At 42.7% G+C, this 19851-nt stretch overlaps 1 protein-coding gene and 1 long non-coding RNA gene across 7 annotated transcripts; one reads left to right on the top strand and one right to left on the bottom strand.

Annotated features, from left to right (window-relative positions):
• Positions 1-433: 433 nt before the first annotated feature.
• STAT1 (signal transducer and activator of transcription 1) lies at positions 434-19164 on the bottom strand. 3 transcript variants are annotated; one of them, XM_015867636.1, is made up of 24 exons: positions 19038-19164; positions 18055-18183; positions 17276-17420; positions 16242-16340; positions 14665-14760; positions 13879-13957; positions 13391-13482; positions 12630-12781; positions 12220-12378; positions 11160-11252; positions 10608-10667; positions 10419-10448; positions 10246-10339; positions 9367-9408; positions 8810-8893; positions 8468-8566; positions 8167-8311; positions 6881-6936; positions 6444-6538; positions 4972-5111; positions 3661-3846; positions 2981-3056; positions 2283-2385; positions 434-1850 (listed from the first exon to the last, which is right to left on the bottom strand). In XM_015867636.1, exons 1-24 carry the CDS (start codon positions 19109-19111, stop codon positions 1827-1829), a joined length of 2352 nt encoding a protein of 783 aa, XP_015723122.1. In that variant the 5' UTR covers positions 19112-19164; the 3' UTR covers positions 434-1826. The 3 variants fall into 3 exon arrangements, with proteins under 3 accessions (XP_015723122.1, XP_015723123.1, XP_015723124.1); XM_015867637.1 differs by having other exon boundaries at positions 8176-8311; positions 19038-19111; XM_015867638.1 differs by lacking the exon at positions 10419-10448.
• LOC107316326 lies at positions 2384-16235 on the top strand. 4 transcript variants are annotated; one of them, XR_001556290.2, is made up of 4 exons: positions 2384-2707; positions 11398-11483; positions 13966-14050; positions 15017-16235. It is a non-coding gene; the product is annotated as an uncharacterized LOC107316326 (long non-coding RNA). The 4 variants fall into 4 exon arrangements; XR_001556289.2 differs by having other exon boundaries at positions 11398-12459; XR_001556292.2 differs by lacking the exon at positions 2384-2707 and adding an exon at positions 10337-10728.
• Positions 19165-19851: the final 687 nt, after the last annotated feature.

The following is a 19851-nucleotide window of genomic DNA, read 5'->3' as shown; positions in this document are numbered from 1 at the left end:
TATTGGCCATAGTGCCTCAACAGCTCTGTGCTTCTCTTGCCTACTCTTCCAACTCTTATCTTAGCACTTTTCTTTTAGTTGTCTTCTGGTTGTGTTAAGTGTAAAAGTCTGAGCCAAGAGATGATATTACTTGCTGGCTGCAGAGCACGGTGATGTAGCAGTGGGCCAGCTTGATGTCACACAAAGGTTATGTCTTGGCTAATTACTGCTTAACTCCAATTAGAAATCCAAGTAGACTCTACTGAAGTTTGTTTAAAGAAAAAAAAAATGAACAGCTTTGTTCTGAAAACTCTAACGCAGACAGACGTGTAGCCATGCATTGGGTTAAAAGCGTCTACATTGCCTTAAGCACATGAGCTCTGTCTACTGTGTGTACAGTTTACCAGTTACAGGTGCATCAGATTCATTAAAGGAAGAGCCAAGACACACAAAGGACAAGCATCAGTAGATAGCCTCATTTATTTAATACACCACAACAACAGTCCCTGGGGGAGGAGTGGAAATAACGGGGAGGAACGCTCATAGGACTGAGGGCCCCATAGAGGCAAAGCTGATGTATGGCCACTGCTTGCAATCTCATAAGAAAGCCTCATTGGGGTTTAAAAGTAATGAAAACAAGCTTGCATGTAAAACGTGGGTGTGAGGTGTGGGCTAAGAAAGACACGTCTGGTTTTGTTTCACTAAAGAAATTTAGCACTTAGTTATTCACGGTAACATGTGGTCACTGGTTGTTGTGATTCACTGTTAAACCTAAGCAATCTTTGACACAAAGAAATAAGAAAGTGTAGGAACATCTTATAGGTATACACTGTACTAGGTCCTTCACATTTTGCTTCCCTCGAGCTTTTCCAGGGGTCACGTAGGTCTTTTTGGGCAGAACCCCAAATTGAACTGGATGATTATTTATGTAAGAATCAGTGTATTGATTTGGTGTAGCTGAATGGCAGCAAAGTAGCACTGCAGTGCTGGGCTCCCACACGGTGGCAATGGACGGCAGCAGGCTCAGGAGCTGCAGTAGCAACTCTGCTTAAGCATATGGGATCCAGCATCAGCGTTCTGGAGCCCTTATGATTGCCTATGTGCTAATTAGCATCCTGGACTAATATATGTTCTTAGTCCAAGAGATCCACTGTTTAAGACAACCTCACCTGTTAGCAGTGAGTTGTTAATCAATTGTCTTAAGTGCTCTTTCCTACCAAAGAAGCCATTACCATGAAAACAAGCAGAACTGAAATACAGATAATGGTTTTTGGCTGATGTTCTCCTGTAGAGCAGCATGCCATGTTTGTATGAAAGAAAGCCAGAACCAACTGCAGCAGCACACGGACTTGCTGTTGTGCGTACCTGCAGTGCTCATCTGCTCCTTCATTTGCGATGCAGAAGGAAACTCAAAGTTCTTCAGAAGCAATTGCTCAGCAGGTGAAGGCTTTCTGAATAGAACCTCTGCAAAAGAACGAGCTTTCCTTTGAAGCCTGTTGTATACAGCCAACTACTTTAGATGTTCAACTAACAGACTGAAGTGCATGTTTCTCTCCTCTCTTTCCTGCGGATCCCTTGTTCCCGTTGTTCTCCTTCCTGCACGTTGGTACAGCGTCTTGTCAGTAACAAATTGTTTAATGCAACTCGAATTAAACAGGTGCACATACGGGGGCTATTCAAATAGTGCTTATATTTCCCTCTGGTTAGAAATGGCTACTGGACTTTCAGGTTGAGAAACTGACGTGCTTTGAATTACGCATAGACTTCCCAAAGAATTGAAGCCCAGCTGGAGAGCAGGGTGCAGAAGCTGATCGGCTGCGTTAGCGGTGCAGTAAAAAGCTCTACCTCTACGCCGTGTATGCTGAACACATCTGCAACAAGGAAAGCACAGGTCAACTAAGCAAGCAGAGTAAAGCCCTAACGCTCTGCTTTGTTTGCTAACAACAGAGCACTAGAAAGTCTTCCCCAGATATATCGAGATCCGAATCTGGCCTTCTCCAGCACTTCTCCCTTCCCCAAACACTACACCAAAGATTACAACTTTATTCCTTCCACCTTTTCTGTTTCCCTATAAGGAGGAGGAGGAACACAGCAGATGCTGCGCAAAAAAGTGGAAAGACCAACCCATAGCAATCCAATGCGGATTCCCAGCTTCTCTTACACCTTTGAAGTGAAATGTTTTTGAAGCATTACCCTGTATGAAGTGCCTGATGTACATTTGAATGGGGAGGGGGTGGGGAGTGGAAATGAGAGATGGAAACGGAGCTCAATCCTCCTGCAAACGGATGCTTTGTGGTACTTACCACTGTGTCAATCTCTGCTTGGTCCACCATCCGAGACATCTCATCAAACTCTTCAGGAGACATGGGCAGCAGATTCTCTGGAGATTGGAGCCTGGACGGGTGGCTAATAGGAGAAGAGAGAGAAACCACCACTAAATAAGTGAGGCACAGCTGAGCTACCATCTCTGCCTCTGAGTCCAGATATTCCATTAACTGTAGGGGAGCTGTCAGGGCTTGAAGTGGTGATGGAGCACCTGGTGAAGGGCTGTGTCTGGCCCAGGGAGCACAAACAGTTTGCACCTGTGCTCCCAGCTGAGCAGAAGGGGTGGGCTGAGTGGAGCCCCACGGCTCATATAAAAGGCAACCACTGAAAGAAGAGCATCTTTTGGACCTGGGCTGTTTTGTGTGGGAGTACTGCATTGCCAGAGAGCCCCTTCATCAGCTGGGTGAGTCTGAATCTTCTGTCTGTATATAACCTTTAGCCTACCTGTGAATATTTCACCTTGGGTTTTATTTTGTGTCTTTATTTTTAATGTTTGTTTACTTTAAAATATTAATTGCTTCATCTTTCATAGTACACAAACATGGGCTGATCACATCCTCAAAGAGGAAAGATATGTTAGTGGTACCTACACCTTGAATGTTATAAACACAGATAAACCACAGCTGAAAAAGTCACGCTTGGTTCCTAGAACTCCAGCATTTATGTGAGCACTTACACTTCAGATACGGAGATTAACTCGGTCCTGATGTAGCCATTTCCCTTGGGGGCATCTGTATCCATAGGCTCTGGGGCTTCAAGAAAAAAGGGAAAAAAACAAATGGCTTGTTTTTCTTATGAGCAAGTTAACCTCGTGCTGCTATCTTTGTTGTACCAAATACAGCTTAGGGACCAAACAATACACATGTCTCTCTTATGCATTTTGTGGCACTATGGTTAATTCATTTCTTGGTAGATTTTTGCTTTTCCACTATTGAAACAGCCTCCCTTAAAAGTTTTGTGTAGTTGTATCGATGTATCCCACCTGGCCCCAGTATCAGTGTGGTGTAGTACTAAAATGTGACCATTATATATATATATATATATACACCAGCTGTTAGTGAGAACTTACTCTTCTGAAATATATCTCAGGCAAACATAAAACCACATTAGAGGCCACAGATAATCACGCTCTTGGTTCCTGAGCTCATTAGTTGTGTTCCTCTCTAATAACCTTTCCTTAACCCACTGAAGTGCAGCTGCTGGTTGTCAGCTATCAGCTGAGCAGCACTTCAATGTGGGTCAGGCCACCAAGATCTTCAGTCCCACTGTTGCCTCTTCTTTCTGTGCCATGGAAATGATTCAGTGCCCAAGTATCTCAAGAACGAACACTCAACACGAGCCCCTTATAGCACTTACCCTCCTTGGGCCTGGAGTAATACTTGCCAAAGGCGTTGTCTTTGGGAATATCAGGGTACAGAAATCTCAGTGGATTTTCAGGAATGTTTTCAGCCGCCATCACTTTGTAGTTCCGAATGATATCAGGGAAGGTAACAGCAGAGAGCTCCTTCTTGGTGTAGGGTTCTACTGAGTGGAACTGGGGCTCTACAGAGGAGACGATACATTACAATTAGAGTTGGTTTGTGAGGTCTTTATTCTTCCCATGACTTCACAGAAAAGCTGCAGATACTCCAAAAAAGGCAGAAGCCAGGTGAGCAAAAGGCTTTAAGCTGTGCTTCCTCTGCAACCTTCTGTCAGATGATGACGTTCAAACTTCACTGCCTGTTAGGAAGATTGATCCTAAAATGCCACAGAGGAGCTCTTATGGGGGGAAAAAAGAGACATGTGAAGCCTTCCTGAAAGCTTCCAATCTTGTCACCTATCCTTGTTCTGTTTTTGGGTGCCTTGGGTGTGAGGACAGCAAAGGGAAAGAACGAAGAGCTGATTCAAGCACATTAAGTGCTTTCCCTTTTCCAGCTGCAAGCAGCCTTGGGTTCATCCAAGTAAAACATTGACACCCAGCAGGTAGAGTTGTTTTAAGCTGTATGACAGGTGAGAGGCCTGGTAGGACTAAGGAAGGTTGAATTATTTTTGCAGCTTCAGGGTTTCCAGGCTTCACTAAAAGAGGGTGAGAGAAAAGTAGTATAGGTAACTAAGGTGTCAAGTAGTTCATCTGTCCATTCCTGGAAACTAGAGGAAGGAGAACTGTGAAGAAAATGACCTAAATGAATGTGCCGTTTGCTTGGGAAGAACATGGGAATAAAAGAACAGATGGGAGGGAGAATGAGCTGCAGAAAGGCAAAATGCATGCAAGATGAAGTAGAGGCAGAGAGCAATAGTATGGAGGGCCAAATGCAGCTGTAGCTAACAGTACCTGGAAGAGGAATCTCCCAGGGAGGTGATAGTGGTGTGGATTTCCATCTTAAACCTAATTAGGGAACCCAATTAGGCAGGAAGACAGCATGCTTGCTCCGTGCTTAAGAAATTTTCAAGTCAGAAGCTTTATCTGGGAAGTCTTATTAAACCTCATTGAAAATTAGCACTACTAACTGCAAGGCTTATCAGCAGTACCAAACAAGGTGTGGATCTGTCTGTGACCTGCTGCTTGGGCAGGGTGCAGTTGTTAGGGTGGTGTGTTGTGTTGTCTCATAGAGTGAAATGCATGAAGACTCAGAGCTCTGATATCAGTGTACTCTTGTAAGGCAGAGGTGTTCCCTGTTATCAACTTACCATTCTGAGATCCTTCTACCCAGGTAAAGGTGATGGCTCCTTCTCTACTGCTTTCACTGAATCTCAGTAAAAACGTTCCTGGTTGCTGATCCTTCAATAAAGCACGTTCTCTGTCTTTACTGATGAAACCCATGATACAGCTGTACGTTGGAGGGGGGAAAAAAAAGGTTGAGTTAACCTTTCAATATAAAATCTCCATATATACTAGTGCAGTATAAGCTGTATTGGTCTAGCTAGGGAAATTAAAAAGCTTTTTTACACTTGAAAGAGCTGAAATATTTATTAAAGCCCCTTAGAAAGCTTTGTTCTGTGTGCAGCTGGGAAGGCAGCAGTGGGACTGACAGGCTGGAGCTGCATTCTAAGAGCTGTGAATCAGCACTGCTCCCCTTGTCCCTCTTCCTATTATCTGGTGGCTTATCTAAACGTTTATCTATGCCTGGAAAAAAAGAAGCTGTCTCTTCTAATCAAAATTAGGCTGTGGAAACAAAAGTCAAGTTGTGCATTCTGCATGGTCAGATCCTAAACAGCAGTTTTAGCTTCAAAAGCACATTCATGACAGTCTTCTGATTTCCCATCCCTGAGCATGAAGAAAGGCAAGTGTTCTCCTAATATTGAGTTGCTTATGAAATGAGTCCCTGAAGTTGTGTTCTGTTCTTGTTAGCAGCTTGTTTTGTGTTTGGAAGTGAAACAAACCTTACAAAAAAAGCTTTAGACCAAACTCATCTGGAACCGGGCGGTTCTAATATCAAACCTGCCCTTGAATGCTGCGAGAGCAATTCTGCTGTATGTCCTGCAGACCTGTGGGATCCCCTATGGTGAGCGAGCAGTTAATAGGATTTCCAGATAGGGATAAATACAAACAGACCACTAAAAATGTATGGTTGTAAACGTGACCAAACCTGTTCTTGGCAGAAGTTACTTCTGAAATCAGTAATACTGGAACGCAAGGCTTGATAAAGCAGTATAAAAAGGAACTGATTTTCAGTTTCAGTTCTACTACTTACTTTTTTATTATTCAAGACCAGCTCCTTGACTCTTATGGTAGGTGAAGTTGGGTGTTTGGCAGCTGCCACCTACCGGAGGCTCATCAGTATTGTCTGTGGAAGCCTGTTCTGTTTTGTTTTAACATGGGTGATCACTATATGAATTACACATTGTTGTACTTGAGCCTTCCCTGACAAACACAAAGAGGCTCCGTTGTGTAGGAACAATCTGCTTAGAGCAGAAGCAGGGGTCAAAAACTGAGTCATCAGAGCCCTCCTGCAACTCGCTCATCTCATGTGTTTGCTTTAAGTTGTTGTCCCAGTGAAGTCTTCCTTGCTGCTATAATTTGTTTGCCACAGCATTTTCTGCTTACAGGATGCACTTGATTCGATTCCAGGTATCAGCACAAACAGCCTCACAACTTCACAATGCTACCATGAAGCGAAAGGTTTGAGGCTTAATGTTTGCTAATTGAATTCAGGTCTTACCCGTCATTCCAGAGGCACAGGAGGTGTTTCTTAATAAGTTCCAGGATTCCCTCTATCCACAGCCAAAAAGGGAAATTTTTTTCATTCATGTTTTCCTGAAAGTCAGAGATGGGGAAGCATAAGTATTAACTGGAGAGGAAGGAAGCTCTTTGGTCCAATGCCATCAGTTTCCTGTTCTTGCATGTTTCTTCCCTTTCTTCTTCACCCCACCTCTACTTCAAAGGGACGCAAATGAATTGCGTACTGAACCTTAGCAAGAGGCAGGGAGAAAGAAAAGGCAGCCTGAACCTACAGTACCCACAGGTGTCACTGCTTAACTCTTATGCAACTGTGCTCATTTAAGAATACAGAAAAGGCTTCAGTTCTTGGATGAGCAGGAATAAGAAACAAAACGAATGCTCAGGAAAACCCTCTTAGTTTCTTAACTGAGTTCATACCTTGCAGAATTTTGACCAAGGAATAAGGCCATCCTGAGATCCTTCCCTTGTTGGCCCTGAGCAGAATAGATGGACTTTGGTTAAGATCCATACATTACTGAAAGGAAATGACTTACAGCAGCAAATCCCGAGTGCTAACAAAGCTCTGAGGTGGTGGACGAAGAAGGAAAATAAAAGCAAGGCCACTGTATTTTAAAGGCTAGCACAGGGAGCACTTGTTAAGTTCTCATCTGAAGTTGACTGCATGAAAACTGTATTTAAGCAGGCTGCAGATTGCAACGCAAGCTTTGCCTAATGGAAGCCAATGAATTCTGATGCTTTCTATGCTGTGCTACACCTGATATTTATCAGTTAATGTCCTTATGGGAGCATCTTGGAAAACAAAGTTATGCAGAGCATGTAAAGAGGAAGCCATAAGCCTTTTTTGTTGGAGCTCAGCAGACTCTACAACATCTTTAACAGTTTTCCTGCCTTAGAATAATATAGTGATATAATGGTTTGGGTTGGAAGGGACCTTAAACATTATCTCGTTCCAACTCCCTGCTGTAGGCAGGGACATCTCGCTCTAGACCAGGTTGTTCGCTTGTAAATGTGTAGGCTTCAGTCTTGGAAATGGACTCCAGGGTCTGTCCCAACTACGCTCTTCTTGTTCCTGTTGCAATCATTTCCTCTCCTCGTTTTAATATCGTGCTTCATAATTGCACCAAAACTGCAAAGAAACCCCTGTGCTGTGACCTCAGTGTCTACAGCTCGGCAGACTATGAGCGTGTTTGGGTCCTGATTCTTTCCATTACAGACTATACTACGAATCTGGAATATATATATATATATATATCTTAATTTGATATACTTCAGTAGTTCCATAGTGTATGTGCTTCAATATCCCCACTACATGTGGGCAGACAGAGTAAGCATTGCTTGATGGGGGCATATGTTAAGTTGAAGCTACTGGAGATATAAGTGATAATAAAAAAAAAATAAGGCTTGTTTAGTGTTTTTCAAAAGGCAGAAGTGGCCCTAATTACAGAGCTGCCTTATTGTACAAAACTCCAATGCTTGGACTACAGATCTCTCATCACCTGACCTTCTTTTGCAAGCTCTGATTGTATTAAAACCAGCAAAATGCTGCATTGCTACAGTGCGGTTATTGTGTAAGGGGAAAAGGAGTGAGAGGATGTCAAAACTTAAAATAGATTGTAGAAAACACATAGAACTTGCTTCAGTTCAAACAGGCCACCTGCTCACTCAGTTGAACCAGAAAGCCTAGCGATAGAAGCAAACCATACCAAGCATACCAAGTAGTTTCTCTCCCAGCATGCTCAGTTGATCTGCGTTGAGTCCTCTTTTAGTCACCGAAGAAAACTGCCAGCTCAGCACTTCTGAGAGTTTAGACCACTTGGCACAAGGTGGGTTTAGAAAGAAGGACAAATTCTAGAATAGAATGGAAAAATGCAGTGTACGGTTAGTAAAGACAAATTCAAGCTGTAACTTCAGCTTGAATGCTCGAAAGCTCCATTCCTGACACAATTTCAGGTGCTTTGCAGGCCACTTCTATGTGCAAGAAGGGGAGAAGTGTTTTTGTTTTACCTTGGGTTCAGTAGACAGCATGTTGAACCATAAGATAGAAGCCCATCCACTTGGAAGCTGGCTAACGTTAGAGATGACGATGATGGGAAGCGATGTGGTCTGAAAAGGATACATAAGAAACAGCTCAGAGTGTTCTGTATCCCTGCTGCAGCCCTTCTCTAGATGACTCACAAACCCATTTCCATTCTAACTCCCTGCTTGTGTTGCCTTGTCTCTTTCATTGAAAACATACGTGCAGGGGAGAGAAATTCAGTGTGATAAAGCAGAAGGAGCTGGGTGGTTTTGTGAAATAGAGGTGTGACATAGAGGAAGTTAATTTCATTTCCTTCATTTAAGTCTTACCTCTAGTTCTATTACTAAGCCAGGCTGGCTCAGCTGCGTCTCGAAGCTCAGAGAGTGAAGTTCTTCCGTTACAATAAGAGGACCCTTTGGAGATGAAGGGGAAAAGAAAAATCAAGATGGTAGGGTTTTCTATAAGGGAAACTGCTCTTTCCCAAGTTTAATGGCTCTGGGATGCTCCTTGTTTGGAATTCAGAAATGGTTTACAGGCCCCAGTCAAGTTATAATGCTGATTTCCTTGAACTTTGTGTTAGGATGGGTGCTTGCTCAGCATCTCTGTTTTGGCTGCTACCCAGAAGCCACAGAAAACATGTGCAAGTACTGGGAAGCCCCCGTTCAAGTTAGTGTCAATGAGGGAGGGTTCAGAAGGACATAGTTGTGGCAGTAGCTCTCATAAGCCAGTATCTCCCACACAGAGCATTTACCAGAAGGGTTGAACTGTACAGGTCGTGAGCCTCCCCTGTGTTTTTTCATGGGGCTGAATGGAGCGCTGTCTTAAAAGATTTGAATGTATTTTTGGCTTTGTGTTAAAGCTTTGCAAACCAGGTATCACTGCATACCTCATTTGTTCTGTTTCCTGCGTTCTTCTGTTCTTTCAGTTGCTGAAAAAAAACAAAAACAAAAATCTATCACATATTAATTTTAGCCAGTAGCTTATGTTTATGTGCTGTAGTTCCTTAACTATATGGAAACTTGCTGCACTAGTGCCTGGTCCTACTTGGTTCCAGTCTTTTAATAAGTATTGATCTGTGAAAATATCACCTGTACCGTAAGGTTGCAATGTCTTCATATAAAAGACTTGATAGGCACAGAAGCAGAACGATATCAGGAAAGATCAGATGAAATATTGATAATATTAAACTAAGCCTCAGAATTTGTTGTCCAGTTGAGGAAACTGTTAGTGTTCCTTCTTTATAACCAAGAGACTTCTACATTAACTAGTTCTGGACTTAGATTTTTTTCCCTTCCTACTGCAATGACAGAACCCATCTAATTCACTTGTCTTGCTTGGTACATCCAGTGTTGTATAGCCTAAAGACGCTGAATTTCTTGTTCAAATGGTTGTGACTTTCTTAGACTGTTTTCTTCTTCCAGTCTCAAAGGAATTTTGACTACTCCATCCTCTCCTTTCTGTGAGTCCTCATCAGAAAAAGCAAAAATGATAAGCCTAGGCTGCTTCTTTTCCTCCAACCAACGCCTTATGGCATAAATCATATGGCAGCAAAGAGTTTTTTGCCTTTTTGACCCTATTTCAATGACAAAAGCAATTCCATTTCAATTGAAACAGGCCAAAGACCTTGAGAAGGGAAGATAATGTTAATTAACAGTTCCTCTTTTACAGAAATAAACAGTGATTTCAATAAAAAGCAACTGTCAGCTTCCTACCGCACCCTCTGCCCACACAATTAAATGCGTCAATAAAAGAAAAAGCCTCCTACCAAGTGCCTGAATTCTGCTGCTAAACTTCCATTAGTCGACTCTTCCATGTTCATTACTTTTGTGTTCGTTCCCAGAATGTTAAATTTCCTGAATCTACTCAAAGAGAGAAAACAATCAGGGGCCTGAAATCATTATAAGAACCCAACTTCATTATACCTGTGAAGCTACTTACCCTTTGACTGAGTTCTTCTCGTTGACGTCTCTGTCAAAAAAAGAAAAATGGGAAACCTTCTAAAGGTTCTGCATATGGAAAATCTGGTTGTTCTAACAGTTAACTGTGAAATCTCTCATGTAAGAGAAGCAATTGGTTTGAGCAGTCAAAATAAACGTTGCCTTATGCAACGAAAGGAATGCAACTTACTTATCAAATAGAACTTTCACTTTCAGGCTGTAGTTCAATTCCTGCAATTTCACCAGCAATCTGGAAGGGGAAAAGAAAACAAGGAATGACTACCACTGCAAAAGATCGCTGCACTAGAGAGGTAAAGCTTAACATAGATATAATAAGCTGCAGAGCTCAAAATCGTGTCTTGTCCCCAAGCTTGCTCTGTATAAGCCAATGAAGACAAAGTGGCAGGATAAATCGGTTGTGTCTGTACAACTGATCCCAGCTCCTGATGTAGAGATAAAAATAGACTGGCAAATGAGTTATTTTGCATGATCAAATGGTCTTGCATCTATCTGACCTGCTACTGTCTGCTTGTGTTTCTCAGATAATCAGTCATCACCACATCTGGTCAAGGGTAAAGACTGTAGGTTAAATGTGTTACAAGACGTAGTGCTGCCATGTCACACTTCATTGTCTCCCTGAGCTCAGCCCTTGGGCTGCCTGTAAGGTGTACAATCCTCCAGGCTGTAGGAAACCAATCCAATGAAAGGCTTCGCACAAAAGAAGGAGAAACAGAAAACATACCTCAGCTTCACAGTAAACTGTACTCCTGTCTTCAGGACTAGTGGCCTCTGTGGATGTGTTGGCATGCAAGGCTGCCTCTCTACCACAAAGGAGCTGTGGAAAGACAGGATTAATGCTTTGATTTCTTAATGTATTATTTAAGGAATGTGAAGTTACATACAGAAAGAACCTGAACAGAATGGGGATTTACCAGTAATACTGCGTGCTTTACCTATTAATTCAGTTTTTGTCTCAACAGGTCTGTGCGTGGCCTTCTTTGCTTGCTTCACTACTGTATTAGCAAGTCTTGGGCAAGTTGAGACATTTCCTTCCGCTTCATTGCACGTAAGAAATCTGGACTAATACAGTCCTTTCTTGTTGACCTTCTCTTGACTGAAGAATAATACCCATTTTCTCTAACTGGAGACCAGCAGTTAAGGTATATGAACAGGTCTTTGGACAGCTGAGCTCTAGTCCCCATACAGAGGGCATGTAGTGAATCTAATCCTCTGCTCTGTGTCTGCTAGTCTTGAGTCTTCTGCAGCACAACCTGCTGCCCACTCTGTTTTAAGAATGAGACAGTGAAGCTACATGTAGCACATTCCAGCTACAGTAACTTGAGTCATAGAGGCGGGACACAGGTAGGGCTGCTCTCCCTGTACCGGAGACAAAAAAGATGCAGCCAGAGCCAAAAGGAGGGACAATCTAGTGTGTATTTATCTTGGACATAGCTTGGTGTGGGTGGTTTCCTGCATCCGTTTACTTGAGCTAGTTTGCAGGGTTGAAGTTGAAAGCAAGAAATGGATTGCTGGACCAGGAGTTTGATTCTGTAATTGAAATACGTTGTAGCAAAGCTCCCCCCCCCCAACTTGAATGATGGCAGACCACAAACCCTTCCCGTGAGCCTAAACCTCTGGAAAAACAAAAAAGGAAGGAATCTTCACAACAGTTGTTTAATGTTTGTGACAAACTCAGGACAATGTCAGACAATGCCAGTTAGAGCGTGTGAAACGCAAACAGAAAGGAGGACTCCAGACCCACTCATTCAGACAGTCGCAAGAAAGCTTTTCTAGCCTCTTACCTCTGGATAAGCTGCTTGAAAAGACTGTGTGTTCGGTCCTGCAAAACTTGTTTGTTTTTTGTGATAGGGTCATGTTCATAAGTCAGCTTCTGCTCCAGTTCCTCCAGCTTTTTGAGCTGCTGACGGACTTGCTGCAGGCTTTCAGCAATGATGGTGAACCTACAATGACACAGTCCTGTTATTTCCAGCACGTTTTCAGTGTAACGATGCTGAGACAGTAGCAGCGTAACTGTTCCTAAGGTCTGTATTTATATGGGTAGCATTGGAGATGTGTTAGTAAAATCAATGCCCTTTAGTTAAGCTTTGACAGAATGAAAACATACAATCAGCACATGTGGCATATCTGACAGGTCTGGTGATGTGTCACACTTTGAGTGCCTGGCCAACACTGTCCTTGACTGGAGGCTTACCAGTTCTGTAGCTGGTCAAGACAGGCGTTGGGCGGGCCACCAATGCATGCAGTCTGTTGCCTATGTTTCCACTCCACCAGCTCCTCGTTAATAAGAGCACTCTGTGTGTGCTCCGTGTTGTTCAACAGCTGTATAATCTTGGCCACCACTTCCTAAAGGAAAATTAACCTGTTTATTTTTTCTGTATCGAGTAAATACTTGATAATTCATAATTATTGATTTAAGTAATGCTTCGCCTTGCGACACTTCCCAATGACTTCAAATTAATAGCTTCTTTCTATCAATAGAGGAGCTCTTCCAACCCACCTACCTCTTCTTAGCTGGAGCATTAGCTAGGTTAAATGGAGAAAGAACATTTAGCTCCTCAGTAGTGATACTAAATATATCCTATCTACATACTTCTCAAGCGTATACTTGGGACTTCCTAATGCTGGCTGGAAATTTCAGCACTGCAATGAATAAATCTGCTTAACTAAAATATAGATGCCAACTCTTAGATAGCTTTTTTTTCTGCCTTAAAAGCGTGACTATTGATACTATGTTTTCCTCTTGTTGTTTTCTGAGCTGTACCTGGTTGAGTTTGATGCAGCTCAATATTATTGCTCAGCACAATTCTAGGTCTCCAATAAGGATGGAAAGAACAAGATGTAACTTCATATGCGAGCAAAGTTCTTTGTTTTTAAATAGGAATGACGTGTCATTCCAATGAAAGTATTTGAAACTAAGAGCTGCTCCCTTCTGAGAGAAAACTAAGTTGTTACCTTTCTCTTGATGTCAAGTAAGAAAAACATCTTTTGGATATTCATCTGCTCTTTCCTGCACTCCTCTTGTGATGCACCATTGGGCTCAGAATCTGTAAAACAAGTCTAAATTGTGAATCTGAGGTTGGGAAATTGCAGCAGGATACGATCTTGTGAGTACAGGAAAGAAGGGTGAGGAAAACCAAGGCTGATAGCTCCCATGCAGAGTCCCCCCAGCTACAACTTCAGCTGCCCACTGACCTTAAGTTAGAAGCACCCATGTGCCTTAAGGAGAAACGCTGCCTGCCAGGAAGTACAAAGAGCAAGCGTGGGGCTTAATGCTCCCTTTTCCAATCTATCTTGGGGAAATCAGGTTTCAGCATAAAGCAGAATGAATGGAGGAGGGATGTGACCAATAAGTTTGCATATATAATTAAGTTTCCTGACATAAGAATAAACTCTGTTATCTTATGAACTGTGTGCAGTAAGATACGTTCTCAGTACATTACCTCTGCTCTGGAAGGTTTTATGTTTAAAGTCATATTCATCTTGTACATCCTCTAATGTCTTGATGTCTTGTTCTACATCCTATAAAGCATGAATGAAGACAGAACAATTACTCAGTTTCACATTATGCAAGACTCTGTCTGACCAGGATCTGCCTGCCAGCAAGCACGTACAGTGAGTAATGTCTTTCCTTGGAGATCCCTTGCAGGAAGTGTTTCTGAAGTGAGCCAATATCTAGTTACATTGCTTCTCTCATTTTAGCAAACAAAAATCTGTCCATAATAAAACACAGAAAGCTCTCAGTGCTTGGCCATACCAGTTGAGAGAATAAGGAGAACCTAAGCTACCATGGGGGACAGTATATGGCATCTTTAACTCTTAAACTCTTGAGTATTGCACTGAAAAAAAAAATACTTTTGGGATAGTACTTATTATGGCAATAAGCAATGATTTGATGACAGGAGAAAAAAAGCAAATCTCGATCTTCTAGTTCATGATGAAATGTCAATTTATGAGCTTTTAAGGAATTGTTCATTGGTTGCATAATAATCCACATAGGTAAAATGTTTTCACTGCTACAATTTAAGCATGAGAAATATGATATTGCCACAGTAGCCAAATCCCAATCCATACTGCAGTGCTTTTGACAAATATTACTGACTGATAATTGAGTAGATAACCAAAAATGATACTTGTCATTTAAGGAATACATCATACACTGAAAACTTTGACATTTATGATTCTGATAAGCACTACTTCAAATACAGCTGGAATCATACTATACTTACTGTAACACTGTTTTTTACAGCCTTAACTTTTGCATCAAGCTCCTTCTGTTTGTCCAGTATCCCAGTCATGGTGTTCTGTACGCCACCCACTTCCATCTGAGGAAGGCAAGTGGAACAAAATCAGAAGTCAAACAAGACTGAACTAACAGCAAATACTATTTAGTTAATGTCAGTTATTGGCTTTTATTGACAAACAGCCTAGTTGAGTTATTAGAAGTGACTTTGTGAAGAAAAAGCAAGCATGCGGAGATGTTGCATGTAATGTCATAGGAATAAGCAGACAAAATAACTTCTAAACAACTCCTTTTTGGTTTACTTGCTTATCTTCACGTGTTTTCTAAATATATTCCAGGAAAACAGCAGCACTGAAGGCTGGATCGCATCTCCCTTAAATATTAGATTCAACCACTTGGGCTCTGGGGAGGAAAGCGTGAAGCACAAGAACAAGATAAGCTGCCATATAGGGTAATGCATTATGCAGTTGATTTCCTACAGCGTGTTAAAGGAAACCTTCAGATCTCAGTACTGCAAGGTTTCATTTCAGAAGCTCATAGCATGACTTCTCTCAGGGAGAGTTGCAGTGATTTCAAAGACAGGGTTTTTGTTGTACTGTGTCATTATTAGAAACATATTATTTTGCCAATGCAGGCAACTTAGAAAGTGGCAAAGGTTCCCAACGTAACTTGAAATGGGACTGTGATGGCAGTCTGAGTATTGACTAACACTGGAGTCTCTATTTTGTTCTTATGGTGCTTTTAAGTTTGCTTGCTTTGGGAAATAAGAACTTTTACAATAAATCAGAGGGTAGGGTATGGTGTTTTATGTAGCACCAACAATATGTGGAAGAAGATTTATTTCCTTTTTTAAAATTATTATTAATAGAAACATCTGGGATGCTGAAAAGGAAGTTTTGGGTGCTTTGTGTCATAAGCCAATACAGAAACTGCCAGCTGCACTGCAGCTATGAGGAAAGTATCTGGAAATGGCTTTGCCAGAGTTGCATATCTAAGGGAGCTATTTTGGACGCAGCTGCATTAAGATAACTGATGAAAGCCTGTGCTCTAATGCTCTTAGTTCTCTCTATAACACTGTCAAAAATGTGCTGCAAAGTGAAGAATTTCTGTCTCAGAACATAACAGGCTCAGTCAGGTATCATTTAATTTCATTAGCAGGTTGGATCTGGCTCTGTAGTTTACATGGCTTTTCTAACTGTGGAATTTTTTATTGCAACACAGTTCTTGGAAGGGAAAATCCAAACAGATGCACTGCCAAAATAATGATGAGGAGAAGAATACGCTCTGCCTATGGCTCAGCAGTTCAGTTTAAAACATAAACGTAAAATTGAGTGTAGCTGGGAAGGAAGAGTAGTATCACTTTCCAAGGCAGTCCAGAGACCCACTAGTGCTCAGCTGCTCAATAAACAGTAAATCAAGAGTAAAATGGAAAAGGAAGGAAGAATCAAGATCACTTTCTGGCCCTTTCCCATCTGAATAGCTCACGCTACTCAAACCCGCTGGTATCCCAAGTAATAGGAAAGGGCAGACACGACTGCAGTGGACATTTCAAAACTAACTTACCTGATTAGACAACTGTGCACTGTTCAGTATTTTCCTCTCCTCTTTCAGGCAGTTGTGGATGATCATTGCCATGTGTATTGGGTCTTCTTGGAAGTTATCCTGGTGTTAGACATGGGCTATTGTTAAACTTAATACGTGTAATCTCTTGTATTTCATTAAATCAACTGACAAGAATAACATGTGTCGGGTTAAGCCCGAGTTGTATCTTGCTTTGAGACTACATGGACTGTAGCCAGCTCTAGGAAGCAGTTTCTCTGCTTGGTGTATTACTTTGTTTTGTTAGGGTACAAAGAGTTGATGGGACTTGTCATGTAACAATGACATAGGGCTGGAGATGTTACTGTAAGAAGGCACAGAGTAAGCTGTTTTACACTGTAGTGCTGGAGACAGCTTTGAGAGCCACACCTCCACACCTTGGAGGCATAGCTGCAGTTTTTAAAGAGGAGTTATAGCTTGACAGGTGCTGCTTTCACTTGGGAAGATAAAGAAGGGACATTTGCTGCCACTTGGGAACACAGAGACAAGGGAAGTAATGGAGACCACAAATAGATTCTGCAGTGCTATCCACTACCCACTGCTTCATCCTTTTCTTTGTCAGAATAATGTGATGTACACAAGTGACAGATTCCCTGTTTTTTATTGTGGTTCTGTAGCTATGTTTAAGGATTTATTCTCCTGTGTTTCTTCTGCATCAGTGATTTATTGAGACAAGAAACTGCTCTGGGAAGGGTTGGGGTAAGCAAAGCTGCATTCCCTAAGGTACTCCAATTACATGCTCCTTGCATGCTCCTATTACAGACCCTTGCATACAGCAACTTCTGGTTTTGAGTTCTCAGAAACCATAACTTGTACTGTTAATGAAAGTAACTTTGTAACCATAGCCAAGTTAAAATAAAAATGGAGTCACGTTTGGAATCTGACTTGTTAAATTAAGGCTCTCGAATACTCTCTGGAAAATCCCTCAGGGCAGAATATTCTGCTTGGGGACATCCAACTCCAGCACCAAAGGTATTTAAACACGTGCCTGGGCATACCTGAAGATTACGTTTGCTTTTCCTTATGTTGTGTTGCAGCAAGAAGTTGTTTTCTATCAAAAATCGGCTAAATTGATCATCGAGCTGTGACAGCAGGTCATGGAATAGCACCGTAGCAAATGACACATTGTTGGCCGCGTGTTCCCTAGAATAAATTGCAAGCATGCTTGTGTTAAATGCTTTCAACCAGCACTCAAAATGCACTACAGAGAACGTTGTATTGATCCCCAGCTCCAGTTGTAATATACGTGAGCAGGAAGAACTGCTTTCAAACACGTCAGCCTCATCCTCTCACCTTCTGCTTCACTTTCCTCAATAGAGAACTGCTGTTCTTCTGTGCTGCCTTTGCCACGTTTTGTGTGACATCACTGACCCTTTCCATGTGCATCAGGAAGCTAGAAGTGACCCTGATGCATACACACACCATGCAGTGCTAAACAACACTCCATAGGAACGTTGGAAAACAGTTCTGAGTCTGTGAATGGTGAGAGCCTGAGGTGCCAGGCAAACTGACTGCCTTAAAACACCTGCTTTTGGTTGAGATTAACTAAAGAAAACATTAAGTGGGGCAATTGTTACTCTAGACATCAGGCCTCCCCTACACAGACTAGATTCCCACCCCTCCTCAAGTCTATGAGCTGCACAGCTCTCAAAGCATCCTACCAGCATAGGTGTCCCCACGTCCCTAGCAGCTTTCTTCCCCAGTACTCTGCTGCCACCTGTCCCTCTCTGTGTAACGTTTATTATCCTATAACCCAAAGGTCAATTTCTATGCTTACCAATCCTGGTTTTCCAGCCACTGTGCCAGGTACTGCCTGATCTCCATAGGGAAGCTGTCATCGTACAGCTGGTGAACTTGCTCCAAAAACTTGGAGTCCAGTTGTTGTAGCTGATACCACTGAGTCATCCTGGGAAGCGGGGAATAAAAGCAGCTTAAGGTACCGTTAGAGCTGAAGTGGTGCAAAATGACTCATTCCAGGCTTTCATTAAACCCATAAATCTGGAGGTCACGGTAAAACGGAAGGAAATTGGAACAGAAGCACGTTCTGTTTTGAGGTGAAATGGAATCACTGAACGATCAAAACATCACTTAACATCTTCTGCGCTGCTTTGAATTCCAAAAGCTGCCAATTAAGACTGTTAATTGCATCAACAGAAGTCAGTCAACACTTCAAACACTCTTCCCTATGAAAAGCTGCGTTTTTTACCCTCCATACACGCTCCTTTCTCAATCAGTATCAGCACTGTGACTGTACTGTAGTTGCTTACAGGGGAGCTGATAGGTCAGGGCTGTGTCTGCCTAAGGGAGTACAGACAGTGTTCACCTGTGCTCCCAGCTGAGCAGGAGGGTGGGCTGAGAGTGGAGCCCTATGGCTCATATAAATACCAGCCACTGAAGAGAGAGCATCGTTTGGATCTGGGCTGCTTCGTATAGGAGTGCTGCATTGCCAGGGAGCCCCTTCATCAGCTGGGTGAGTCTGATTCTTTTCTCTTTTTGTATATGATTTTTGGCTTGAATATTAGGGTTGATATTGCTGAGATTCTTTAGAAGCAGTTTTGTCTCTCTGTATTCAGCTCCAATCTCTCCCCTCATCCCATCACAACAGACCCTATTGAAGAGCATATCCCCTTCCTTCGCAGAGCGGGTCGCTCTCAGGTCCCCCCCAGCCTTCTCCTACCCCCCAGGTTATGGTTCCAAGGCTCACAGCTGGCTATAACGGCGATCAGATGCTAATTTACCCCCACCCCATCCCGTACTCACCCGCTGGCACTACCCGTCCCGCTCCGCTCTCTCCCCTTCCCCGCTCCCACAAATACCCTCCCGGCCGCGGCCATGGGGATACACCGCAGGGCCAATAGGAGCCCGGCCCACACCGCCCGGGCCAATGAGCACGCGCGGTGCCGCCCTAAGCCCCGCCCCCTTCACTTTTTCTTCCGCGTTTCTTCTGGGACTCGCTGTGGTGCTTTGCGCATGCGTAGTGACGGCGCTGTGAGGCGGCGCTGCACCACGTGACTTCTGGGAAAGGCTCCCTGCGACCGGAACGGGCCGCTTGGCGGGAAGGCGAAACCGAAAGCGACACCACAGGCACAGCGCCGCCATCTTGGCCTTTGTTTGCATTGATAGACTGTACAATCGTATCTCGGGCTGTTAATAAATTAACCCAGATTTCCGTCCAACAGACAGAGACTTGGATGGAGGTCTGCTTAATAACAGCTGAGGGTTTTAATTGTGCCCGGTGTTTGGCCGGCTGAGAGCTTTCATCCTAGTAAATAACTGATATGGAGGCTTCATTATCTCACATTTCATCCTTATTGCAGCTCGTTGCCTTGTTAGGACATGTAGGGCTGTGTTGGTATAAGTAACTCTAGACAATCTTGGCTTATGTTAAAACCTGGGTTCTTTTCTGTTGCTTCTTTTTTTCCCCTATGAAGATTATTTAGAAGATAAATCCTGAGGCTCTGGAAAGGCAGGAGTTTGCCAAATGAACATTCTTCCTTGATGCATAGAGAAAATACACTCAATTTCTTTGGGTAGGCTGAGTTATTTACCAGAGTGTTCCAAAGTGTTTGTGAAT

This window comes from Coturnix japonica, chromosome 7, assembly GCF_001577835.2.
Source record: "Coturnix japonica isolate 7356 chromosome 7, Coturnix japonica 2.1, whole genome shotgun sequence".
Classification (NCBI taxonomy): Eukaryota; Metazoa; Chordata; class Aves; order Galliformes; family Phasianidae; genus Coturnix; species Coturnix japonica.
This window is presented reverse-complemented; position numbering and strand designations above follow the sequence as displayed.

Coding starts and splice junctions, on each gene's coding strand:
- STAT1 (XM_015867636.1), bottom strand. CDS start 19,111: ATGGCCGCGGCCGGGAGGGTATTTGTGGGAGCGGGGAAGGGGAGAGAG. Junction 18,184..19,037: donor GGGACGGGTAGTGCCAGCGG/GTGAGTACGGGA, acceptor CCCGCTTCCCAG/GATGACTCAGTGGTATCAGC. Junction 3,057..3,660: donor TTACTCCAGGCCCAAGGAGG/GTAAGTGCTATA, acceptor TTTTTCTTGAAG/CCCCAGAGCCTATGGATACA.